Source organism: Squalius cephalus, assembly GCF_949319135.1.
Source record: "Squalius cephalus genome assembly, chromosome: 11".
Lineage (NCBI taxonomy): Eukaryota > Metazoa > Chordata > Actinopteri > Cypriniformes > Leuciscidae > Squalius > Squalius cephalus.
The window spans coordinates 12,367,316-12,394,896 of NC_137132.1; the positions used below are offsets into that span (position 1 = coordinate 12,367,316).

At 36.9% G+C, this 27,581-nt stretch overlaps 2 protein-coding genes across 4 annotated transcripts; both read left to right on the forward strand.

The window, feature by feature from the left end:
- Positions 1-268: 268 nt before the first annotated feature.
- Positions 269-2,461, forward strand: LOC307166838 (uncharacterized protein). Its single transcript, XM_079885536.1, has 6 exons — positions 269-360; positions 847-876; positions 954-1,066; positions 1,194-1,222; positions 1,910-2,020; positions 2,148-2,461. The coding sequence occupies exons 1-6, from the start codon at positions 340-342 to the stop codon at positions 2,291-2,293; spliced, it is 450 nt and encodes a 149-aa protein (XP_079741662.1). The 5' UTR covers positions 269-339; the 3' UTR covers positions 2,294-2,461.
- Positions 2,462-5,560: 3,099 nt separating this feature from the next.
- tada2a (transcriptional adaptor 2A) lies at positions 5,561-25,727 on the forward strand. 3 transcript variants are annotated; one of them, XM_079886287.1, is made up of 19 exons: positions 5,561-5,757; positions 6,938-7,062; positions 7,597-7,649; positions 7,792-7,881; positions 9,324-9,445; positions 9,971-10,077; positions 10,181-10,240; positions 10,485-10,576; positions 12,382-12,545; positions 14,436-14,524; positions 14,623-14,695; positions 16,450-16,513; positions 17,932-17,975; positions 19,928-20,038; positions 20,382-20,453; positions 20,608-20,740; positions 22,476-22,519; positions 23,701-23,774; positions 23,881-25,333. In XM_079886287.1, the coding sequence occupies exons 5-19, from the start codon at positions 9,421-9,423 to the stop codon at positions 24,064-24,066; spliced, it is 1,338 nt and encodes a 445-aa protein (XP_079742413.1). In that variant the 5' UTR covers positions 5,561-5,757; positions 6,938-7,062; positions 7,597-7,649; positions 7,792-7,881; positions 9,324-9,420; the 3' UTR covers positions 24,067-25,333. The 3 variants fall into 3 exon arrangements, with proteins under 3 accessions (XP_079742413.1, XP_079742411.1, XP_079742412.1); XM_079886286.1 differs by lacking the exons at positions 5,561-5,757; positions 6,938-7,062; positions 7,597-7,649; positions 7,792-7,881 and adding an exon at positions 9,179-9,215; XM_079886285.1 differs by lacking the exons at positions 5,561-5,757; positions 6,938-7,062; positions 7,597-7,649; positions 7,792-7,881 and having other exon boundaries at positions 9,169-9,445; positions 23,881-25,727.
- The last annotated feature ends 1,854 nt before the right edge of the window (positions 25,728-27,581 follow it).

A 27,581-nucleotide genomic window follows, 5' to 3' on the forward strand; every position in this document is an offset into this window, starting at 1 on the left:
TCATGACTGTTTCTTAACACAGTACATAATCTGTATATAAGTTATATATAGTCTGTAGTTATATATAGTTATATATAGACCCTCTGTATAGATGTATAATACTTTTCAACTATTGTTTTTCGGTTTGTATGTTCTTTCAGCTTAAGGAAATGATGGTGTCACACAAATATTGTCTGTTTGCCACAGACAGTAAATATGAAACTACACGCTTCAATAAATGAGAAAAATATGACTCAGCATCAGTGTTCTCTGCTGAGAGTGGGTGTCGATGAGCGTTCTCTGCTGAGAGTAACCCGGATGCCACGTGAATTTAAGAGTTGAGGAGGTAACAGTTCCGCCATGGCACATGGGAAACAAAGGGTATTTTATGTGAAATTTCTTATGCACAAATTGCAGAATAAGAACATATTTTCTATGCGAAGTAAAGCCGAATCCGAATCCGAATCCTACAATACTGTGAAAATGAACTTCCTTTATATAGTGGAAGGGTGTGTTGGTGGTTTTTGGTAGTATGTGAAACCGGGTTAGCGTTAGCCTATGAGTCTAGCTGTTGTGGGCAGGGCCGCAAGTTTCTGTTTGTTTTGCAAAACATGATGTTATCATCATCACATCATCATGTGGAAGAGTGCTGAAAAAAGGAACTATGTTTGATCACTGTCTAGTTAGTTTAAAAGTAGGTAACTGTGGAAGTCATTTGCAAGACAAATATGTGAAATGGAGGAGGACCACGGGGGCCTCTGAGTAGTTTAACATGAATTTTGGAATGCTAAGGTCATTCTTACAAAATGTTTTAGTAATCAGTAATCACAGGATTTTACTCATTTATCTCTATTTTTTTCTTTTCAGATCCCAGTTCAATGTGAAGACACTGATAAAGTGCGTATAATTTATGATAATAGAGAACTATTACATTTTTGCTTGAACACTATAGACAATGTGTTATTACTCTGCAGATTTCAATCCAGTGTCAGGATGACCAATTCGGGTTGAATGCTGAAGTGGTTTATGAACACGAATCCTTTCCCTTAAGGAGGTGTACTCCATTTGTGACTGACTCATATCATGGGTAAACCTTTGACATTTACCTGACACAGATACACATGCTGTAGTAGACGTTCAGTTTTAAGCTTTGATTTTGTATGATATAATATATTCAAGTGTAATTCGATTTTTCCCCCCACAATCATTTGTAGGGTAAGAGTTACTGGGCAGAATCACACTGGTAAGTATTCAATATTTAATATTATCTCTCTCTCTCTCTCTCTCTCTATGTATATGTATATGTATATGTATATGTATATGTATATATATATATATATATATATATATATATATATATATATATAATATTAAACATATATACTGTATATACAGTACTGGTAAAAAGTTTGGAAACATTACTATTTTTATTGTTTTTGAAAGGAGTCTCTTATGTTCATCAAGCCTGCATTTATTTGATCAAAAATACAGAAAAAAACGGTAATATTGTGAAATATTATTACAATTTAAAATAATGGTTTCTATTTTAATATACTTTAAAATGTAATTTATTTCTGTAATGCAGAGTTGAATTTTCATCAGCCATTACTCCAGTTTTTAGTGTCACATTCATCATTCTAATATCAAAGTTGAAGTAATCTTGAATTAAGTTAATTTATAAATATATTGTTATGTTATGTTAATTTATACAACTTGAAATATTAAAGTATATTAACAATTAATATTAACTTAAATGCTATACAACTATTTTTCAAAGTTAAATTAACTAATGTTAACAAATTATACATTATTGTAAAAAAAAAAAAAAAAAAAAAAAAAGGTGTTCTATACAACATATTTTATTGTATATGTTGTGTGTACTATAAGTGTTCTTGTGGTATGTATTGTTTATTGTTTCATGTTTCCTCAGCTGCTGGTCAAGTGCAGGATTCATTTGCTGTGAATGGACAAATCAGTGCAGCTGCAGGCTTCACCACAAACACAGATGATATGAGTACCGACAGCCTAACGTTCACAGATGGTGAGAAATGTCTCAAAAAGTCCAAACTATCAAAATGCACCATAAAACACTTTATATTGATATGATTTGTATCAAAGACTCAATAAAAAAAAAGGCTTGATGTACCTTGATGTGGGGATCTGTGCAGGATTCTTGGCATCCAATGGCATGGGAGACAACGGCCATGAGCTGATGAATGGAGATGAACGCTATGAAAAAGAGAAGCGTGTGTATCCAAAGGGAAAGAAGAAAAAGCCAAAGAGATGGGGGAGAATGTATCAAATTCACAATTAGAGTGAAAAAAACCCAACCTAAACTTAATGTAGCATACAATATGTAGGCCTACTCTATTTCTATAAGCTTGAAGTAGTTCTAAAAAAGCTTTTCTTACTATGAATCTATAACTCTAACTGTCTATGCTGTCTAAAATGCTTACATTTATAAATAAATAGTAAAAGTGACAATACATGCTGTCATTCATTATTGAAAAAGCATGAACTGATACATATAGTCAAAGACATATAAAAAGACGGTGCACTCCTGTTACTTATGAATAGGTGAAACTACAGAGCACAATATGGCGTAATACTTCTCGCCGTCTAAATAAAAGAGCCAATCACCATTGGCTGGTCTAGCCTGAAAAATAAGCTTTTTAACACTATTTAAGCATAAGAAACAACATTTATTGGACAGTTCATGTCAGATTTTGTTGCTGATTTGAAATATGTTATTTATTAGTGAGTTTGGAAAGCAGATTTTGATATCAGGATTCCCCCATTCAAATAGATAGGAACTGGTCCTGGATGCCCTGATCAGCTCCCAGAGGCATTGCAAATATGGCCGTTGAGTGAACAGACTTTCCTTGAAAGGGACTTTGATAAAGTTCAGAGTGGCAGCAAAATAAACTGTCTGCAATGCAGAAAATCTTGAGTGAATCAGATGCAGGAAATTGAGTAAAGGTGAAATAATGATGAGTGAACATAGTCAGAATTCATGGATAGTGACCTCTAGTGGAAGGATGATGGAATGACAGGCTTAGATGTGGAAAACAGTGAATGTGCTACATGGCTCAAGCATTACAGATTTTTGCAAACATATTTGCAGTCCCACAATATAATTTGCTCAAGATTACTTGCATTTGCTTCTAAATGTTTTTTCAAAACATCAAAAGTCATGCTATTTTTGGTGTGTGGTGGATTTGAGAAGATCATTTGCATAGAAATATAAGCATAGAGGCCTCCTCAGTGGTGGTTTCTATGGGCTGTTTCAATGCCTGTCCGTGAACACTGGAGAGCAAGTTGACTGTGCATCTACAACTGTAGTTAGAGGCATGAATGAATATCTCTGCAGTAGACTTCAGCAGATGATTTTGCAAAACTAACACAATACAAATACTCTCTCTTTGGCTCTCAACGAAGGCGGTCGCATTTTCTTACCCTCCTCTCCCTTATCTCCCCTGCTTTGCTCCTCTCGTCTTGTCTAGTCTACTTTCTTGTACTTTGAGAGACTCTCTCCGCACTGCTCTCCAAACTAAGGAATTATGGATTTGATCAACTGGTCTCTCAACGCAATTGACACCATCTTCTCGACGAGAAGCTTGGGTTCGGGGGAACCTGACTGCCCTGCCGGGACGTTCGCAGCTGGCTACACGATGGACGCGTGGGAGAGGTGGCGGGTCGTGTGTCTGGCGGCTCTTTCCGTGGAGGACATTGAAGATATCTACCTATTCGGAACCATGATAACAGGTTTTCTGCTGTTTGGATTAGGCATTGCCCTGGTTTATCGAGGAATTAAGAAGACGGTGACAGCTGTCCAAAACCCCACAAGGCTGCCCGTCATGATTGAAGCAGTGGGCAGAGCTGTCAGCACTCAGACTGTGACTTTGGTGACTATGAACCAAAATATTGATAACATCTTGGAGAAGCTTACAGCTTTGCAAAGGCAAATGGATCGTGGAGACCCAAATGGACCAGTATAGCCGTGTAAATTGGAATGCGGCTACTCGTTCCAAGACCAAACAATCCCTATCTTATCTGCTTTCGGCCCCCCTCTACCAGCAGTGGCCTTGGCCTTGGCTGCTGCTGCAACAACAACTCCTCCAGTAGAGCACTGCTGTGAGACGCTCTTGCGTTCCTTACCCCACTCCCCACAGACACCTGCTGACTGTCGACTCTGTCTGGGACCTGATCAAGGTTGACTCCATGGCAACTGCTGTGTATCGCTATGACATCCTGCGGACTGAGGCACCTAGATTAGGATGTCAGGCGTAGCGACTCTCGAGGCCTACACATACACAAACTCTTACATATATACAGATATGCAATCACCCGCCCCACCCCCCATCCCTCGCCTTCGACGCTTTGTACCCCCAGTCTGACAGGCGGGTCTGACCAGCGCCGAGAATGGCTGCAGGACCGGATGGCTGCTTGCCTGTGCTGGGTTACCTCCACCCCCCACTCCCCTCCCCTGTTGCAAGTCTTGTGTGTTCATGTTGTGTACTGATTATGTGCTAATGTTGCTGAGGTTTTTTTACTGTTCCCAAACTGTACTCCTTACAGGAGCATAGTCTGGGGGTTGCCTTTTTTTCTCCTCACCTCTCCTCATGTTATGCTGTATTTTTTTCCTCAATGCTCTGTCTTCCTGTTCTGTCTACCCCCTTGTCATATTGTATGTATGTTTGTATGGACAGGTTGATGGCGGAATTTCGCTGGTACCTGTGACTAGTGACCAATAAAGCTATACTACTACTACTACTACTACACCTGAGGTGCACTTATAATGTTAGTTTTTTTTACATAACAAATGGTCATAATTTAGAAATAAAAGGCATTTTTCTTACCCTGATTTTAGCTTGAAGGGGCGTGTCTGCTGTGAGACTTCAGTGTAAACGCCCACTGCTGTGATTGGCTTACATCTTTGCATATGAAATCAGTATTACATGTGGAACTCTCTCGAAAACTGTTAGCACGTTTTTACAATTACACCTCTCAAGATGAACAAATCATAAAAAGTGTTTATTATAGAATTATAAATCTAAAGCATGTCTGTTGAGTGCATGAAAGTTTTCAGTTTTGAAACTTACAAGTATGATGACCTCTTATATGTCAAAACCTCAAAGAAAATTTGATCGCTCTATCCATGACCCCTTTCAGAAGTAACTCAGCAACATGGGTCTACTGTCAATTTAATTGAACTCTTACCTGAAAAGATCTCACATTGCACAGTTTGTTTACTTACATAACTGATCATAACAAGTCCGCAGGAATTGATCACTTTATTTGTCAGTCAAAACCATAAATGCAAATAAGCAACAAACAGTTTTGACAGAGGAACAGAAATCGAAAATGTAAGAGACCCAGCCTAACATTCTCTGATGAAGACATCTGCTGTTCGCTGGAATGCCAGTATTATTGATTGTAAGAGTACAGGGCATATTTCAAGCAAAATTATTTATTCTGTTTATTTCACAGTGGTTTGATTATACAGGAAGGGATGGGTGATCAAGGAATGTTTCCTTTCCTGTGTTGGAAAACACAGGAAATGTGTTGCCTTCTATTCCACAGCATAAGGAGAAGCGGAGGAAGAGACCGGCATGAAGCGAATATCAGTCCCGAATGGAAGTAAGTTAAGTTAACGTTTTATAGAAGTGAGTGAACTTTTCAGAAAAGTTACAAGAGAACAACAAATTTTGTTTCGGAAATGGAAGGCTGTCCAGATCCTGCTATGAGAATTTCCAGTTATACCACTTGTCGCAGAAGGTAGGAGAAAACACAACGACAAATACTACTTGTTCATTTAGTGTCATTAGAATATGAAAAGATAACACTGATTTCCTATGTATTGTAAAACAATGTATATAATATAATATGTTGATGAGGCGACTTGACGTCACACACAACGTAACGTGTAACGTCATACATACGTATCGCAGATAGTCAAAGAAAAATGGCCTGCAATGCAAATGACGGCAAAGAACAGGTACAATTAATTTGAATACAATCATGTAAGCTTACAAATTTGTTTGTTTTTTCAAAATTGGAGGAGGAATGCCTATTGCAAATCTGTTCTTAAACGCATGTAGGAAAAGAACGGTATTTTACAGTTAGATGACTTCAGCGTGGCACATGCATGACCTTGATTGCAGTTGGTCCCCATGCTGCTAAATTACCTGCATAGTCTTAAGTCTCTGGGTAATGATTAAAGTGATAACTATTGTTATGAAGCCATTTTGTTATAGTCAAGACATAAGAGGTTAGTCATATTGTGGTAAATATCACATAGCGGTTCATCCACGCTTTACAAAATCAGATATGACTGGACATCCACTGTACTAACCACCTGTAAATAAAGCAATAGAAAAATTCTTGTCAAAGCTAATCATCAAACATTTATGAAAACCACTCCATTTGGTTAATTTCCTTCTCTTTTATCCTTCTGAAGCATCACAACATACATAGTTGAAAACATTGTAGCTTTAGCATTATAGCATTTTTAGATGTCAGAAAAAGCCATGACCTTCGAATGATGTTTATATTTAAGGCTCCTATTTAATTTTTTTATCTTTTCTTTAGGGCCCGAGCACCGATGGTGTGATTCCTTATTGAAATTGCTTAGTTTATTTATTTATTTTGGCTATGATGTCTTGGATGATGTCATTGCAAGCACAAAAATTGTCGTCTGTAATAATAGGGCCTCAAATATTAAGAGCAACACAAGTTTGGGAAATCATAGAGTAATTCATTTTTAAATATCTACTTTTAATCAACGTTTTTTAACTTTATAAAATTTTACTTTCTGCTTCAAAAAGTTCTTAAATGTGTCTTTGTGTTATGTATACATTATCTATTATTTATTGTCATTATAGTTAGTACTGAAAACAAACCTAATTCATAGGCTGCTGTAAATTGAAGGGCTTTGTATGTTTGTGTTTCATTAAAGGTATCTGTACAATGTACAGATAATCCATATGGATATGGTGGGGTGGTGGTGATTGGAGACGAAACCTTTCGCATGACCTCAAGCTGTATCCCAGATACGACTGGGTACAATCAATACCTAGCCAGGTAAGCCTTTCAAAATTCATTGAAAGAGATGTCTTAAGGCCTGTTCACTCCAATAGCGGTAGCTATAAAGATAACTATATTAGCATCCGCACCGGTGGATAATGACATTCTGTTTATTGTTTATTACTGTCAATGTTTTTATTGTTCAACAGTTGGAAAAGAAAACGTTTTGAAAAAAGTTATTCCAACAATATATCATTTCTGTGCAGTTTTAGTTGTGGTGTGGACTCTGCTATTATTTTATATTTAGAATTTTGTTTAGAACTATATCTTTATTGTTATAGTTATCATCCATTGTGTAAATGAGCCTTCAGAGATTAATCTGATGCAGGCTACTCTACAAACCACCATAGTATCATCATATATTACAAACAGTGCTCAAGTGTTTAAAGGCTTTATGGTGGGATATGCAAAAGGCTAAAAAGCAGATGTTACAGTGTGCAATCTATGCTAATTGCAAAACATCTGCTTTCTGATCCTTTGTTTTCCAAAGAATGGACTTTGAATGAACTTATTTTTTTGTGTTTGCAACAGGTGTCGAAATCAGTTCGGTGTCGGAGTCATTAATGCAGAGAATTGGAATGAAGGTAAGATTCTAATTTTTTTATCGGTTTGTTTTCTATAATGACTTTAGCTTTTAGAAATGTCCTAGTCATTTCAAGTGCATGTCTGTTCACTATTTATTTGTAAACACTTGTAATGAAAAGCACCTTATCTGTTTCATTTCAGCTCGAGCATCTTGCAATGACTCACATCCAAATAGGTGTTCACATGGTCCCTCTTTCAAGAGGAGAAGAACTTGAAGGGGGGAAATAAAAAGTAATTTCAATAGGAATGCACACGAAAGATTCCAATGTTCTGATTTAAAAGTACAGGCAACATGGGAAATGTGGCGGTACGAAAGAAAATCGGTACTCTTAAAATATGCTGTGAGCACTTTTTCCAACCCAGTCAACTACTAAAAAATAAACTTGAAACTTAAAAAAATATTTTGTGAACTGTCTTTCTATTAATGCAATGCAGTGAATGACAACTATCTGTGGTCTCCCAGTGGCTTATTACATTATTGGCAGTTTAGTGTTAAAGGGATTTTTCACACAGAAATGAAAATTCTGTCTTCATTTACTCACCCTCAAGTTGTTCCAAACCTGTATACATTTCTTTGTTCTGCTGAACACAAAGAAACTAAATGAGACTGAATAAATATTCAGGAATCAGTCTTTACATGAATAAAATCTAATAATTTAAGAAGTTAAAGTTCGAAAGCATAGGCTACATATAAATTACAGACTGACATACAGCTTGGATCATATCATACGTCGTCATCAGCAAGATATCCACCAAAACGACGTAGGCCTAACGTTACTTACGACGATCTTCTGATGGAATAGTGATGAAGCTGAAAGATCTGGGATGGTGTTTGTACAGATCTTTCATATATATATATATATAAAGCATCAGTTACATGTGGAAAAAAATTACACGGAAAGACTTTCGAAAGTAGGCTACGGAAGGTTTATATATATATATATATATATATATATATATATATATATATATATATAAACCTTCCGTAGCCTACTTTTTATATATATATATATATATAAAAACCTTCCGTAGCTACCTTCCGTAGTTATATATATATATATATATATATATATATAAAGCATCAGTTACATGTGGAAAAAAATTACACGGAAAGACTTTCGAAAGTAGGCTACGGAAGGTTTTTTTTTATATATATATATATATATATATATATATATATATATATATATATATATATATATATATATATATAAACCTTCCGTAGCCTACTTTTTATATATATATATATATATATATATATAAACCTTCCGTAGCCTACTTTCGAAAGTCTTTCCGTGTAATTTTTTTCCACATGTAACTGATGCTTTATATATATATATATATATATATATATATATATATATATATATAAAGCATCAGTTACATGTGGAAAAAAATTACACGGAAAGACTTTCTAGAAGGCCTTTTGACTCATCTGAAATAAACAAGTGCCGCGTGCACGCAGTCTGTCAAGGTATCACGCAGGTGCCGCTGGGGGCACTGTTGCAAAAAGTCATTTCCCCTCCTCATGGGATGTTCATTGAACTGCATAGAACGACATAGAAGTGTGTTTACATTCTCAGTCCTAAATACAACATACATTTGTTTTCACTGATTCCTTTTTTAAAAATGAGGCTCAATCCCTGTAACAGTTGAGTTGCATTCATCAACAGAAAAAAACCCTATAACAACATCTCAACTGCGCTAAAAACGACATCAAAGAAGAGGAAGGTTGGACATTTTTCCTGATCAGACATTCTCATCTGCAGCATGGATCGTCTGACGTCTTTTGGAAGTAAGTAACGGTAGCTTGTTTAGCAAATCTTCTTATCGAGGGCATAAAACTACCTACGTTTATACGAAAAAGAAACAGTTCGTTCGTTATCAAAATTACTGTGGTAAGTTACTACCATTGTTGTTGGTATCTAACAATACCGTTTTTTTGTACCATGATATTGTTTGAAATACCTTGGAGTATGTAAATACCATGTTTTATGAATATAGTCATCCACCAAGGTATATATTAATGTACCATGCCAACTCGACACCATCACTGTACCATGGTGACACCCCAGTATTTGCAAGAGAAGTTGTAACACAAAAAAATGTAGTGCATTAAAATGAAAATTATATAATTATAAAATTAAATTCCATATATATAAATATATCTATATCTATCCATCTATCTATATATATATATATATATATATATATATATCATTTTTTTATTTTTTATTTCGTGTACATATTTTTACTGTTTTATGTACAGGTAGATGTAGGATATAGGTCTGTTGATAACTTCATTCTGTGAATCATACAGATGATCCTTTCGATAAGCCTCCCTGTCGTGGATGTTCATCATATCTGGTGGAGCCGTACATTAAGTGTGCTGAATGTGGACCGTCACCTTTCCTCCTGTGTCTACAGGTGGGTCACTGGATCGAGAGTCCCACTACCGTCTGACTGCATACCTCACATACTCTCACTGTTCATTTATTATGTACTATATGATTTGCTCTTTCTGTTGCAGTGCTTTACAAGAGGATATGAGTATAAAAAGCACCAGAGTGACCACAAGTATGAAATCATGGTAAAGAGAGCAGTTTGGATTAAACTTATTACACTGAATATAAAAGGTTCATATGTAAATAAACATTTCGATTTAAGATATAAATTATTAGTTGTTTTTTAAATGTTGGTTAAACCGTATATATGTTCTAATCTTTTTTTTTTTAGAAAAAAATGTTTAATTTAAGTTTTAAATGTTACATTCCCCATAACTTGTACCCTGTACACTCTTGTGTCCATAAGTGACATGATCTGCTTTCTTCTAGACCTCAGATTTCCCTGTTTTAGAGCCTGGCTGGACCGCGCAGGAGGAGATGGCTCTTTTAGAGGCCGTCATGGACTGTGGTTTTGGCAACTGGTCAGTCTTGTTATTTTTCTTGTATCTCCAACTCTACTAGGGTTCATTTAGGTATTTTAGATAACACTGTGTGATCAGTGTTGTTATTGTTAACTAACACTATTAAGTACTACTAAAAACTGTTAAAATTGTTTTAAAATGGTCTAATGAAAATTAGAAATGTTGCCGTGGCAAATATCTAAAATAAAAAAAGTTGAAGTACTGAAATTACTGAAACTGCAATAAAAATAAATGAAAGATAAATAGAAAAATACACTACAAAATTATAACAACTGAAAATTAAAATGAAAACTGAAAATATAAAAGTTAAATCTAATTCAAAATGCTATAATAGTTTATACATAATGCTAAAATAACACTGCTAATGACTTGGGCTGGGTTGAAATGATTTTATGATTTTAATCGATTCTAATTTTGCTGAATTCTAAAATCTATAATTAATCCCCAGAACTGATTTTTTTAGTCCATGCTGTTTTTAGTTGAAGCATGGACAAAACTTCACTAAACATTATTTGTAGCACATCTTCCATCTAATAAATTGCAATATGCTTTGTTACTTTTGATATGAAGTCTCAGTTTAAAAATTTTGACAGTTTCATCACCAAATTCAAACAATAAATACACACTCTTTAAGGTGGCGTGACAGATTGCTGTAGCCGCATCAGTCTAAGCGCACGCAAATCACTTCCTCTTTAAAAGTGCAGTATGTAACTTTTTTACTAACAGTTATTTTATATATATATAACAGTTATTTTACTTATTATTTTACACGTTCCGTGTTGTCAGTCGGTTTTTGTTTTGGTCTGTGTGATCTCGCCCACTGCCAGTTCACCCAATAGTATTTCGACCCCCCGGGATGCCAGTTGACAGGAAACACAGCGTATTGCATCCTTGAAAATGAGCAAACAAGCTGGGTCATATTCCACACAACCTAAAAAGCCTCGGTATCCATCTAAAAATCTATATGAACGATAGCATATTAAAACGCGGATAAATCAACTATTAACTTACAGTGTGTAAGTCTCCTCGGCAATTGCGCTCGTTCCTGTTGTGTATCCTCAAACTGGCAACCAGTGTGAGCTTCGAGTCTGAGGAGGAGGGGGCGGGGGAAACAATGATCTCCGATATTTAAAATTTGGACAGCAGTATAGGTACGACCATTAGCTGTCATTCTTACAGACAGCACCTTTAAATACTAGTTATAGCACAAAATAACCATGAATGAACATCAGAAAGTATGTTGAAAGATACAGTACAACTTATTAAAATCAGTATCACTTCTCATGTAATCGCTCAATCAAACCACAGAAAGACATGCTTAAAACAGCTTGTAAGCAATGTCTCGTAACATTACATTTTCCTCAGAAAAGCCATTCAGTGACCAAAAACTCATGTTTAGCACAAAAAAAACTAACTCTAGAGAGGAGCATTTTGATAAATATATGCATATTACATATTCATATTTTTACTTAAACTGTTCTTCAGTATTTAATGTATGTTTGAATATGCCAATAAAAAGTTATAAAATCATTATTATAAAAAGTGCAATTTAAACTGTGCAATTTAAATGTTTGTATACAAATTTGTGGTCAACCTTTAATATTATAATAATGTAGCCTACCAACAGACAAGGTTCCCTATATAGTTTACAGCTTTTGTTGAGAGAAATTTGTTTTCCTTGAGAAAAAAATGATGTACTGTATCTGATATATTCAGCATTGAACCAAATTGAATTGCAAGCTTGTGAATCAAAATCAAATTTGTGTCAATACCCATGCCTACTAATGACCTCTCTGCTTCTTCAGGCAGGATGTGGCTTACCAGATGCGCACCAAGACCAAAGAGGAGTGTGAAGGCCACTATATGAAGAACTTCATCAACAATCCTCTGTTCGCCTCCACTCTGCTCAATCTCAGACAGATGGAAGATCATCTGTCCCGGTCCGCAGACACTGCCATTCCTTTTAAGCGTAAGTGAGCGCCAGAAGTTGGCAAGTTACTGTTGTGTTAAAATATGCACACACACAAGGTATAAACAAACTAAAAGTCTAATCAGTCCAGTAAAATTTCATTAAAGGTACACCACATACGAATGTCAATACATCATCAGTCCTTATTCCAAAACGTGGTTTTGTCTTTACCCTGATTCACTATGGTAAGCCTATTATAAGTGTTTAAATTTTATGATGGTTTCCGTCGGAAATTGTGTACATATGTCACTCGCCCATGTGTCTCTCGTCATATCTGTAATCAGAGAAAAGTTGCTCCGGCTACTTTAACCTGTGTGTGGTGTGGGGGTGGCGTAGGTTTGTTGTCACAGCGAGAGAAAGGGTTGAGATGGAGCAACTAAATCTTGAACCTCTGGGGAATCACCAGTTTTAAACAAACGCCGAACAGAGGAGAGTCTGCTGGCAAAAAGAGAACATGACAGAGCTCGTAATAAAACAAGGATCAACATTGGCTTGGCTTAATCAGAAATGGCAAGAATTGAGGGATTTGAAACATTGCATAAGCAATGTGGAGATGCGTTTTTTTTTTTTTTTTACTCGCTCAACAGGTTGAACAGATAAATTGCCATATGTAGCTCTCTAACAGAGTTCATTGTAAAGCATTATCTATTGTTAAGGCTAATTTCATTATGGTTGTAATTTCAACATTGTTAAAAGCGCTATATAAATGAAGATGACTTGACTTGACTTGGTTGTTGTAATGCTGTGCTGGAATTTATTTTCAAGGAAGTACAGTGTCTATTAATGGGTAAAGCTACAGTAACGTCTTCAGCTAGTCAGCTTGAGATCCTTTCCATCTACTTACTTACTTATTCCTGTAGGCTCCTTATGGAGCATAGGGCTGCAACAACACCACGCCAACGCACTCTGTTCCGGGCTGTTTTCTTCAGCTGAGTCCATGTCACTCCGGCGTCCTTCACTTCGCTCTCGACTGACCTTCTCCACGTCTGTTTGGGCCGTCCCACTTTCCTTTTTCCTTGTGGGCTCCAGTCTAGTGCTTGCCTTGTGACGTTGTCGACTGGTTTGCGAAGTGTGTGACCTATCCACCCCCATTTTCTTTTCTTGATGTCCTTACCGACTGGGTTCTGGTTGGTTCTGCTCCATAGGTCTGTATTGGAAATCTTCTCAGGCCACCTGATGTTGAGGATGTGGCGCAAGCACTTATTGACAAATGTCTGTATCTTGTTGGTGATGGTGTTGGTAACCCGCCATGTTTCGGACCCATAGAGGAGGACTGCTTTCACGTTGGTGTTAAAGATGCGGACTTTGCTGCGCTGGGATAAGGCCTTGGAGTTCCAGATGGGCCGCAGGGTGTCCTTTCCATCTAAACTGGTTTTATTTCTTAAGCCTAGTAGTGAATGTTTTATGAGCAGTAGGTTAATCTCTCTCACTTTTTAAAGTTATGATAAAGAACCATATTTATCCGCACAGTCACGCAGAGCCAAAGCACAACCAAAACAATGTTCTTCCACAAAATACATGCAGTTTTGTTTTTAACTGGAGAGCCAAAAGTTTTAAATCGATACTGACAACTTTTTATGGAGATTTTGAATGTAATATTTACTCTTTGATGTCATCCTGATCCTCATTTAATACATTTAATAAAACACTGTGCGCTGGTGAAAAGTCTCAGAGCTCAACAGCCCATGCAGGCATTGATTTATCAGACTTTGGCCTGGCAGATGAACAGCATGAATACTAGATGTGCTTATCTGTTTCATTTGGCTTATAAGATGGCAAACAAACACAGAGACCATTCTGCAATGTTCAAACTGTGGCGATGAATGATTGATATTTATTTATAATATATAAATATATTTTTTGGTAAGGGTTGTGTCTTGTCTCTTTCAGCCACTGATGATCCTCCAAGGCCTTCATTTGACTCTCAGCTGTCTAGAGATATGGCTGGATACATGCCGGCTCGAGCAGACTTCATGGAGGTGAGTGATCTACAGTTAATGTGCTGTCTGTTGAGAACAAATTCATTCATACATTATTCAAAGCAACCTCCCTCTTTTCTCTTTGTCTCTAAAATTAGGAGTTTGATAATTATGCTGAATGGGATTTGAAAGATATTGACTTTGTTGATGATGACTCTGATATTCTTCATGGTAAGTGCAACAATACAAAAATATCAGTTCTCTCATTTTACTGAAATGAAACTGTGCTTCGCACAGTAATGCGCTGATACACTCTATCTGTCTATCTATCTATTTATCTATCTATCTATATATCTATCTATCATCTATACACACCAGTGATGCGCGGGTCAATGTATAAACAACCCGCACCCGACCGACGGTTTCAACTAACCCGCCCGCAACTCGGACCGCAAAAAAAAAAGTAGAAAATATTGTACCCGACCCGCTTCCTGACCCGCATTTTTGGACAGAGCGCAGAGCGGCATTTTTAAAAAGACGGAGCGTCGCCCTATTTCCTGCTCCAATTTCGCTCCGCGCACACCACGATTCTGAAGCATGCTCAGTCAAGCCTGACTCAGTCTACTGTTGATGACTGCAAGATGGATCCTATTTTCAGTCAAAACTCGGCTCAATAATGGAGTTCAAAAAGTAGGCTACTTCAAAAAGGAAAATAAGAAGTCACAGGTGTAGGCTACTATAATATAAAACTAACTATAATGTGGTAGAAGAAAACGAATGTGGAGACATCATTCCAGTCAGTAAAGATTCATTTTGGAATCTAAAAAGACACATCTCTCGTAAACATGCAGTGTGATGTGAACACGCTGGGAAGAAAGCAAAAGGTTAGCAAATAGAATACGGTAACCTGTAACAAAGTGTAAATTAAATATAGCGTAATATTCAAACAATTGATACAAGTCCATTTAAATTTTAATCCTGCGCGCTGCGCAAAAGTTCAGTTATAAGAATGTTGGCCTAATAGTTAGGCTAATTTAGCCTACTTTTAAAACGTTAATGTATATTTTTTCATATTTTTGTTTATATAAATTTTATTTATATTATTAGGCCCATTTATTCGTTTTATTTTACAGCAGTTTGTGTGTACAATGGATATACGCCCATTTAAATTTTAATCGTGCGCGTTGCGCAAAAGTTCACTTATCAAAATTCTGGCCTAATAGTAATTTTACTTTTAAAATTTGTATGTAGGCTATATTTTTGTTTATATTGTTATTTATATTATTAGGCCCATTTATTCGTTTAATTTTACAGGACTTTGTGTAAGTAGGCTATATTCCTTCTTACATAGCCTAGGTCTAATTTGTAATTTGAAATAAAACATTTCTATTTGAAAAATGTTGTTGTTGTTGCTCATTAGTTCTTTAGGAGGTAAGGCTGTGGTCTAAGCTAAAAGTGATATAGGCTACATGTAGATTATTTTTTTCCTTTATTTGAGTGGAGCGCGGAGCAAACTGCGTTGAGCGCTGAGCGATGATGAGCGGCGGCCTGATGTAGCTTTGAGCGGGGGAGCGAACATTTCCGTGAGCGATGATGAGCGGAGATTCTCACCGCTCCACTCCGCTCATATGCTCTCTAGTACTATATAAATTACAAAGGTTTAATTGGCATCTTTATTTCAAACGACCCGACCGACCGCGACCCGAATATCATTAAAAATATTTTTGGATGACTCGTGACCGCAGGCACCCGCTCATTTCGGATCAACCCGCGCATCACTGATACACACACACATACTAGATTTCAAAAGTTTGGGGTCAGCAAGATTGTGCAAAAATACTATAGTAATATATATTTCAGTAAAATGACAGAATTTTCACGGATTCATTAATTGATATTTTTGCAATGTTAATGAAATCACAGTGTAGTTAAAGCTGAGTTCTTGTTCATTTCTTTTTACCATGTTTGTGGTATGTTTTTCAAAGCACTCAAGGTTGCAGTAGTGGATATTTATCACTCCAGACTGAAAGAGAGACAGAGGAGAAAAAAGTAAGTAGGAAAAACACACATTGTACTGATAGAACAACCACTAGAGGGCCACATTAGACTATTAAATGATATAAAAAATTCAAGCATTATTTATATTTCCATTTAAACGTATGTTTCTCAATAAACAGAATATTTATAAACAAAAATATATACTATACTGTTACAAATTGAAGAATTGAATCAAATGATCACATGCACATACAACTCACTGAAATGCATTCCTGGAATTTATCTGGTGTTTTATTATGTAACCTAATCCATAGCAACCGATCAGCTAGCCTGATTCTTAGCACAAACACACAAACAGCTCTAGTGGTAACAGTAAATCAGCATTAATGAGCCCTGGCTTGTGGTATGAGTGCGACTGCGAGGCGAGCTTGACCTCAGTTGTGTACTGAACTGGAGCCGCAGCTGTCGTCTGAGATCTCCTGCAGAGCGGCTAACAGACCAGTGACCCGCCGCTTCCACACAACATCTGAGACCACCACACCAGACACACACCACGAATGAGATGCTTTTAATAAACAAAGCCCTCAGCTGATAATGCCAAGCAACCAATAAAGCAGCAAACCAAGGCTGTGCATTACCATGGTTAAGTAAATTTGATTGCCTTTCCAATGCAATCAGTTCTTTGTGCCTGTAAATTCTGTGAACAATATACTGTACATGACACTTTAATCTATAACATAGAATGTATTTAGAAGTGTTTTAGGCACTAGGCACAATGTGAAGCTCCCTAATGATGGTAAAGTCACTAATGCACAGCCTAAAGTGGCGTGTTGCTTTAATAAAATGAATGCAACACCAGCATTGCATTTATTAATTTTAATAACAATAAACAATTATACCACTAAGTAATATACAAAGGTGGCAAAAACCGCAGCATGACACATTTTTCATACATCATCTTTTAAAAGTAGGAATAAGGCAAATAAATTACTTTTTTTTATTATGATGTTAACATCTACAATTACTTATACGAAAAATATGATTAATTACTGAAAAAAATCATTATAATGTATATTGGGGTTGGTTAGACTTTTTTAATGTTTTTGGAAGAAGTCTCTTCTGCCCTGGCTGCATTTATTTGATCAAAACTAGTAACATTGTGAAATACTGTTTTGTATTTTACTATATTATTTTACAATGTAATTTATTCGTGTGATGGCAAAGCAGAATTTTCACCATCATATACAGTTACAGAGGGATTCTGTTCAGAGAGTTGAATAATTCTGAGACTGCAGGAGTCATTAAAAGTTGCATTTTCAGTTGAATTTGGGGAAACTACTTGAAACAGTTGTTGTGTTGAGCTATTTCTATTACTTTTGTTTGATTTGTTCACTGCACAGCTGAAAGTCTAATGCGGGGTTGAATGATTTCGATTACAACTGTGTAATGTTTAAATTGTTGTCTTTTAGGATCATTCGAGACCATGGCCTAATCAACCTACGCAAGTTTCAGAGTAAGACTTCTTTTTTAAATTCATGCTGTTGTGCATCATATTAACCAAACGTTCTTGCCATCTCTTGTCCTCCATTTATATGATCAGTATGTGAGGCAATGTTCAGAAGTATCTACCACAAGATAACTCTCCCTGACCCCCAATTACATGAGCCATCTGTGTGAAATGTTTACAATGAATGCCCGAAATACTGCGATCCCAGATCAACACTGATCCCAGAGCTGTTTTTGCCAGCTGTGATTGCTCCCCTATGAATAGTTTGGCATGAAATGAACATTTCGAATGTAATGACAAAGGAGATTGCATCTTTCGAGTCTTTATTGATCGAGGCCCTCTGGGCACTGTGTCGTTTCTCTCAGTAAATAGAAGCCCATCCCTGACTATTTCCCACTGGACATTACGGTTGGCCAGCTGGTTTCGATAGGAATACTCTTATCCAATTATTTCCTCTTCATGCAGCGAAACAAACTGGGAAATCCAATCGGGTTCGCGTGTTTTCCTGAGACGTATTGAGTTTTTGTGATGCAAGGAGAGCTTTAAGTCGTTTTTATTTATCTATCGGCTTCCAGACGCCCTCCTCGTCTCCCTGCACTCTCAAGACAAAAGCGAGGCGATAGCTACCGTGGAACTGCAGCCTTGTTGTCATGGAGACTGCAAGAAAGTCTGTGTGTGTGTGTGTTACGAGTGATAATGGAAGCAGTGGCCAAGACCTGATGGCTCGCAGCGGTGTTGGTTTATCCCCGATTCAAAAGAGCAAGACAGCTTGACCTGGCTGTGCGCACACCAGCCAGTCTCGTATCCCATCAGCCACTGCTGCATGGAGGGCACTGATATTGTAGTTTGATACATCTTTAGTGATGTATATACGTGTGTGTGTGTGTGTGTGTGTATATAAATTATATATATATATATATACACACAGTATATATAAGTGACAGGCAGAGGTGTGTGTATGCGCTTGTGTTTCTCGGTAACATCACAGCATAGTGGAGGCAGAATATCACACCTCACGCTCACCCACATAGCAGCTTTCTGTTTCTATCGCTCTCGCTCAGTAGCAGCAGGGTTGATCGCTGATAGTGCTGCTTACTCAACCCCTTCCAAGGGAGCTGAGCTTCAGTGGTGGGTGAAGAACCATCAGGGAGACTTTCACAGGGCCGCTTGGCACAGCTGGACTCTTGATACATTGCTGTTGGCATTTGCTTCTCAAAGAAAGCCAATCAAATGCAGTTTTTCTGATGTAGCAGATTTGCTCTGTTCCAAAACCACAAAGTCCTAATAACGAGTGGGAAAACCTGGATTTTCTTTAAACCTGAAGTTTCCGAGTTGGTGGCATGTCAGTGAGAAAGCATATTGGACACAATGGATGCAGTGTCTGTATTGACGGTAAATTTGTTAAAATTGGGGATTTTTTTTTTCTATTAACAATAAAACTATCTAAGTTGCATGTACGAAGTACTATAGTATTGTACATTGTAAGACAATATATAGCGATTCAATTTACAGCACCTTCATAAATTGAATAAAAACACCTGGCCCAATACGCATTCTTCATACATCATTTTGTAGATATAGAATAAAAAAATCTTGCTGAATTTTATGCAGAAAAGGTACATCGCCATCATGCTCCAACAAAGGTCATTTGAATGCAACAGACTGTCTAATTAAGACTTCCTAACTCATAAATACAAACTTCCCAGCAGGACTCGAACGCACTGAAGTACACAAACTAGTCAAACTGCATTGAAAAAATTGTGATTTGCATCTCCTGTGCTCTTCATGTAAGGGTGCAGTTTTCCAAATCAATCACTTAAGCTTCCATTCCATTTAAAATGCTGACTTACAAGGTAGCTGCCTATGTAGACGGCAAGGTAGTTAATAAGGTTTTGAGCAAAGCCATTGTGTTTTCTCTACTTCATCAGATTGATTTTGTGCATCTTTTGCTTTGTCAGTTCTGGAGAGGCGCTATCCCAAGGAAGTGCAGGACCTTTATGATGTCATGAGGCGCTTTGCACGTGTGGTGGGACCCATAGAGCACGACAAGTTCATCGAGAGTCACGCCTGTGAGTATTTAATCCTCTTTTTGCACACTTGACGTCATTAATTTGGTCTATACTTATGAGACTCTCTAGTTTTCTTCCTCAGCTGACCTAGGATCAGTCTAGCCCTGTGTTTTGTGGTTTAATGAGCATGTGCAGGACAGTTGGGGTTAGATGAACAAGCCCCCATGTCATTCATGAGTTCAGTCTGTCCGCCCCAGTATCTGAATCAGCCAGGGTGAAAAGTTCACAAATCCATCTGCTCTGTTTCTCTCTCTCTCTCTCTCTCTCTCTCTCTCTCTCTCTCTCTCTCTCTCTCTCTCTCTCTTTCTCTCTCTGTCTCTCTCTCACACGCACTTGTTGACAGTGGAGTTTGAGCTGAGGAGGGAGGTCCACAGACTGCAGGAGTACAGGAGAGAGGGAATTCAGTCCTTCTGTGGTAAGATGGGCGGTAGCCTAAATCTAAAGGAAGTTCATTCAAAAGCAACACAGCAAGAGTATTTCACCATAAAAATGACAGATCCATCCAAATATGATCCATATTAGCTTGTCAGATTTGCAATCTGATCTGACCCGTGTCATCTGGACTGCAGGTGCTAAGGTGTATGAGAGAGTGAAGCGCACTCGAGAGGACGAGCGCAGGAAGAGGAACGTGCTGTGTGACGTCCTGCAGTACATTCACGATGCCCGTGCTTGCCAACAGTGGCTGCACAAACAGGCTGCCATGTAAGATCACTTCCTTACTGCCACCTTACTCACTCTCTATACTTCTCTTATTGCAATACTTTATTACAATGTAGTATTGTAATTATTACAATTATTTTACAATTCATTCAGCTCCAAATTAACTTAATGCTGGGCTACTTATTATAACAGTATTCTTTAAGAAATAATAAAAAACTATTCTGCTACCGATCCAAAATTTATTTACATCAGATTTTTGTCCTGTCTGTTCATATTTTGTTTTAGTATCAATTTTGTACCAAATTACTTGTTTTATTCTCTTATTATCATGCTGGTCGGTAAGATTTTTAATTGTTTTTGGCAACATTTATATACTTTAATGTATTCCATCTGCCTATTTTTATATGCATTTTGGGATTTTGCATTAAAAAACGCTGGATGGAAACGCCATAATGCGCATAAATTCAAAAAATATGCATAATAAAAAGTACACACTCAATTGAGTCAGATACATTTTTCATCTGATTAGAAGATATGCGCAAAAAACTACAACGGACACACGTTTACCAAATAAATCTCTCAACGTTCAACAAAAAACTTTGCCTCAACTGTGGATGTGATTGGATAACTGGACTAACCAGCTGACCAATTTCATGCACATCATCTCAAATGATCATTCTGAAATGCCTGAACCAAAGTCTGTCATCAGAATGATTTGGTTTAGTTCCCTCCTAGAAGCGTCTTACCAATTGAGTTCACAAACACCATCATCCGAACGCAAGATAACATGACAGCTTTTATTGTGTTTAGTCTACGCGCTCTAAGACGCAAGTCTTTTAAAATGGAGGGGGGAAAATGCCACAGCGGCTTTCTCGATTGCAGCAACTTGCATTTTTATTGCAGATATTTTGCGGCAATTTCCCTGGAAGTGACGATTTTGGTCGAGATTGAAACTCTTTATTCACAAATGTTTTATGCAATATTTTGCACACTAGTTCAATTCGCAACTTTGAATGAATACGTAGCTTGTGATGCAAAGCAGAATTTTCAGCATCAATACTCCAGTCGTCAGTGTCACATGATCCTTCAGAAATCATTCTAATATGATGATTTGCTGCTCAAGAAACATTTCTTATCAATGTTAAAAACAGTTGTGCCGCTTAATATTGTTGATACAGAAAGTTCAAAACAACAGTATTTAATTAAAATACAAATCTTTTTCGACATTATAAATGTTTTACTGTCACTTGTGATCAGTTTAATTCATAATTTCTGAATAAAAGTATACATTTCTTTCAAACAAACAAAAAACCTTACTGACCCCAAACTTTTCAACAGTATTGTATGAGACAAATAAAACATATATATAAAAACACACTTGTAAATGTCTAATAACTGTCATTCCAGCATGACACAATCACTCATACTCAGTTCTACTATTTTATTGCTGCATTGAGGGCACTGCTGTTTATTTCTAGTGTTCTTTCTTCCACTGTTTTATTGGTATCACATATGTGATTCGTGTCTCTACCTGCCTACTAGTCCACGGTGTATTCTCATTCAAACAGCTTTGGCTGTCAGTTTGTTTGTGTTTTTGTAGCTCCAGCGGTAGCTGATATTCAGCAAAAGTAGACAAAGTAAAAGTGAATGATGAATCAGGCTCTCTATTTATATTTTATTTAGCTGAGAACCCCAAGAGCCCCAGCCCGTCTTTCAGAGATGTTTCAGAAGCATTTGTGTGAGAATGTTTTGCTTTGACTGTGTTTCTCTCTCACAGCGACGCTGGAATCACTCCTGTGGTCACCACTATCACTACCTCAGGTACAGTGCTGCTTATTTCCTCCATTTCCTTCACGCTATGTCTCCTCTCTTCCACTCAGGTCTCTTGTTGCAATCTTTGTGATGTCCTATTCAGCCGCGAAGCCTCCGGCTCAAACACATTAATCTTTTCTCTGAGATGCACTGCTGTAAATGCGCTCAACAAAAAAGGAAGCCACTCACATCTCTTTGTATTTCTTTCTCTGTCATGCTTTCACATTTTGTCTCCTTTTGTCACTTGAGTGCACAACTAGGACATATTTAAATGCATATGAATCTGATCACACTCTGACTGCATACAACATTGGCTGATTCTGCTAAATAAGTTGAGAAATCAAAGCATATTTCGGATTAAGCAGACATTAGTTTATTTTAAATTAATTTATTGAATGATATATGTAATGTATTTAATATTGCTATACACCACCAGTCAAAAGTTTAGATCTTTAATGTTAAAATTTAACATTAAAAGTTAAAGAATTGTCAATGTTGTTGGAAGAAGTATCTTCTGCTCACTTATTTGATTAAAAAATACCGTAAAAACAGCAATATTATAAAAAAAAGTACTATTTTTTTCTATGATAATATATTTTAATACGTAATTTATTTCTGTGAATTTTCAGCATCATTACTCCAGTCTTCAGTGTCACATGATCCTTCAGAAATCATTCTAATATACTGATTTGCTGCTCAAGAAACATTTCTTATTATTATCAATGTTGAAAACAGTTGTGCTGCTTAATATTTTTGTAGAAACTGTGATACGCTACCATTCTAAAGTTTGGAGTAAGTAAGATTTAAAAATAAAAATTGACATTTAAACATTATTAAAACTACATAAGATTTATATTCCAAATAAATGCTGTTCTTTTGAACTTCCTGTTCATCAAAGAATCCTGAAAATTTTTTATCATGGTTTCAACAAAGTTATTAAGCAGCAAAAACTATATTCAACATTGATAATAAGAACCATTATTAATAACAATAATAGAGTTGAGACTGATTATTGTTGTTAAAGGCAGCACAACGTTTAATTAATCCGTGGTGTAATTGCTGTAATGCACAGCCCATTGTGGCTCGTTGCTTTATTGATTATTTCTTATTAGATGATTGCGACACATCTGTTGCTAACAGTGTTAGCTCTTGATGTTAGCTCTGAAAAGTCTGGCTCCTCTGATCCACAGGCAGAAGAAGCGCACCTCCTCTCAACCTAACAGGGCTGCCTGGCACTGAGAAACTCAACGAGAGAGAGAAAGAGGTTTGCAGCTCATGATTTTGCTTCTGGCACAAGCTCATTTTGAAGACATCTGCCTAATTGATGGGATATAATGGATCCTAAACGATTCTGTCATCATCTCTCTCAGTTATGTCAGGTGGTTCGTCTGGTGCCTGGAGCGTATCTGGAGTACAAACAGGCCCTGCTGAACGAGTGCCGGCGGCAGGGGGGTCTACGGCTGGCGCAGGCCCGATCGCTCATCAAGATAGATGTCAACAAGACGCGCAAAATCTACGATTTCCTTATCAAAGAGGGCTACATCAATAAAGCTTAGTGATGATTGAACTGCTGCAAGGACATCTGATAAATGAAGAATCATGCTCATTGTAGATCATTCATGTTGAGAATGAGTAATGAGAGATGATGGATTTTAAGAGTACTGGTTGTATGTAGTTCGTTCAAAGTCATTAATTCCTCACACATCTGCACCTGTTTGTTATTGAAAGACTGACTGGGTGCTTCTTTGTTGTGTGTTCTGGACTGTATAAGTTGATAGTTGTGCACAAAGACTGCTGCTGTTTGTGCCAAGGAGAATCTGACAACACCACGCTGTAACATTAACACGTTTTATTTACTATTTAATCTACATGCCTTTAAAATTGTCGAATCATTTCTTGAAGTCTGATTTTTTTATTTTTTTTTTGATGAACATCTCAAAGTCTTAGAAGAACATGCCTGGATCACATTTCACTCCGAATTTAACAAATAAATAAGAAATTATATTTTTCTTAAAGAAAATGTAATCATTTTTATACTATTAAATGTATTGTGATTTATTTATTTTTTTCATGACAATTCAATATCCGGCACTATAAAATAACTCTACACATTACATCAATAGGGAGAAATTGTCTTGAAAATAATTTTACAATGCAAAAAATTCAGTTTCTTAATGCAAAGTGTAATATCTTATTTTGTTCTTGTTATTATTGAGGTGAAATATGATCCAGGCAGGTTTTGTGAGACTCACTCTTTTGTGTATGCAGAGTATGTTGTAATATTACAACTTTAATTCATTACACTTCAGTTATTATTTATGCATAATTCATTACATTTTTTGTGCAACAGTTGTGTTAGAAGAAGTACTATAATATTTCAACAAAAAAAATGTCCTTTAAAACTTGTGGCTAGTTTTAATGTGAAGGCTGAGGAAAAAGTGCTCTGAAATCTCGAGTGGCAAAATTTACACCAGTTGAGTGTGAAATCTATTACTGTCGCCTCTCGCTCTAGTGAAACGGCATGACCTGCGAGAACCGTGACTAACGCTAGCAGCATTAGCACACGGGTGACAGAAGCAGCAGCAGCCACCAGCCTTTAGAAAGCTTATCACTACAGCGTAGAGCGACCTGATTAATGCTCCAGATCCCACCTTTGATGATAAGCCCCTGCCCAAATGAGAATAAGCCCCATGGAGAAATGCAGGCCTGTTTGATGGCTGAAAGGTGTGGGGTTTGGAATTGATATTTTTATTTGCGTCCTCATTCCTCTAGGTGACATTTCATAAAGCATGGAGGTCTCACATTAAATAGTTTATGAATCTGAACTGCTTTTGACTGGGTTTGTCAAAGTATGACGCCGGCACTCTTGTCACAACGTGTTGTTGAATTTTGTGTCTAGATTCAAATTTTTCCATCTAAATTTTGTTTGACTTCCATCTCGTTTTGCATTCTAGGCAGAAACGGTCCTCGTACAAGAGCGTAGCATCAGACTGGGAATGCATGCTATAATGTCCCTGATCCGTAAAGCGTTTGGCGTGTGAGAGAACGGCCGCTGACTGGCAGCAGAGCAGAAAGAGAGCAGATTATGGCGTCGGCTCACTGTGTAGGAGGTAGATCTGCTGTTTTGCATGCTCATTCCTTCATCAAACCACACTGGCTTGTCTTTAAATGAGATCTGATGCCTCCTCATGCACTCAATTTTCACCCACAGTTCATAGTCATCTGCATTTGAGTTCATTTCCATCCTTTAAAGAATAATTCACCTATTGAATGAGGGCTGAAGCTTTCAAACCTAAAAAAATGTACCATAAAAGTATCACAAAAGTAGTCCATATGACTACTCTTAAAGAGTTTGTTCACCCAATGAAAATTCGATCATAATTTACTCACCCTCATGTGGTTGCAAACACTTTCATTCATCTTCATGAAGATATTTTCAATGAAAACTGAGCAATTTCTGTCTCTTCATTCAAAGTCTATTCACCCAAAACTCTTGACGGTTCAAAAAAATTCATAAACACACAATCCAAGTCTTATGAAGAGACACGATGGCTTTATATGATGAATGGTGCAATTTAGGCTTTTATTCACATATAAACTTTGATCAGCAAACATATCTAGCGCTCAAACAAGGTAAATGGATGTTCAAACGTACTTGTTTGAGGTGTGAGAGTAATTGATGACAGAATTAACATTTTTGGGTGCACTAATCTTTTAACTAATCTTTTAAGTTCTAAATTCTGACTTGATAAATTTAAAGTCTTACGATAGCTTTGTGTGACGAACGATTGAGTCAGTGAGTTGATTTGTCGGGCAAATCATTTATTAATCTGTGTCAAATTGATTAATTTTAAAATATCTGACTCAGAAGAGGAGTTTATTCACAAACTGGACATAGCAGCTTCATGAATGCTGTACAGGATGGTTATATGGTTTATTTACTAAGGTTTGTGAGGATGCATGTTTCTGGCAATGGTTTTGTCGTCTTTTCCACGGCCCTCAGTCCTTGTTTTATAATGATCACCACTTCCTAATCGTCTCATTTTTATGGAAATTACATCAGTCATCTGAGGGAAATGCTCTTAGCGCTGTTTACCTCCCACTTTCTCTTCTACTCTGTTGATTTGAGGCTGTAAGTAAAGCACTGTGTTTCTACTAAGAGCTGAACCTCAGTGAATGAGCGGCGACGGGTGACTTCGTCACAACAAGGTACAAAATCACTTTCCAGACCTTCTCTCTCTCTGTTCCGCTGTAGTGGAATGAGCTTCCAACCTTCTGTGTCATTAAGTATTCAACCTTCTCATTCAATCAAGACCGCACAGGCACCCTATAAGCTAAAGAGATTCAGTTGACTGAAAGAGTGTGGGTACTCTATTCAGTGCCTGATTAGAAACCACTAAATCGTTTTGTCTGTCACGTGTTACCTGAACTGCTATTATGAACATGCATGTTTTTTAAATTATTACATGCAAAAAAAACAAACGCTCAATTTTGAATTGTGAATCGTACAAATCATGTCGTACAGTAAATTGTAAAATTACACATTTTTCGTTCTAAAACTTGTAACGTTATTACATTTCGCAAGCTAACTGTGCAAACATACTAGCTAAGCATACCGCTAGCATTACACACTCTGCACACAGTCTCAGCACTGCTTGATCAGGAATTATGAATTGTCTGATTAATACCTAAATGTGAATGACTAAGTGCCATTAAAAGGTAGATCAGATTAGGTGGAAAGACCAGTTCAACAGAGACGCGCTCTGACTGGTTTAAGTGTTTTTTTTATTATGTTCCAGAGGCAATTTGATGAATGATTATGCAGATGATAAATATATTTTTGTCTTTGGAATAACATGTAAAGCAAATAGCCTACTGTAGATTCGGGTAAAAACGGGTGCCAAGTAGAATATCCTCTGTCTATTGGAATTGACAAAATTTAGAAAATTGGTCGCTATTAATTAAAGCAATAGGCTGGTGAGAGTTAGAAGGAAAAGTCATTTCAAAGGTGAAACTTTTTACCTTTTGACTTTTTGTATTATGTGAAGTAACATGCACTGATAAATCGTTC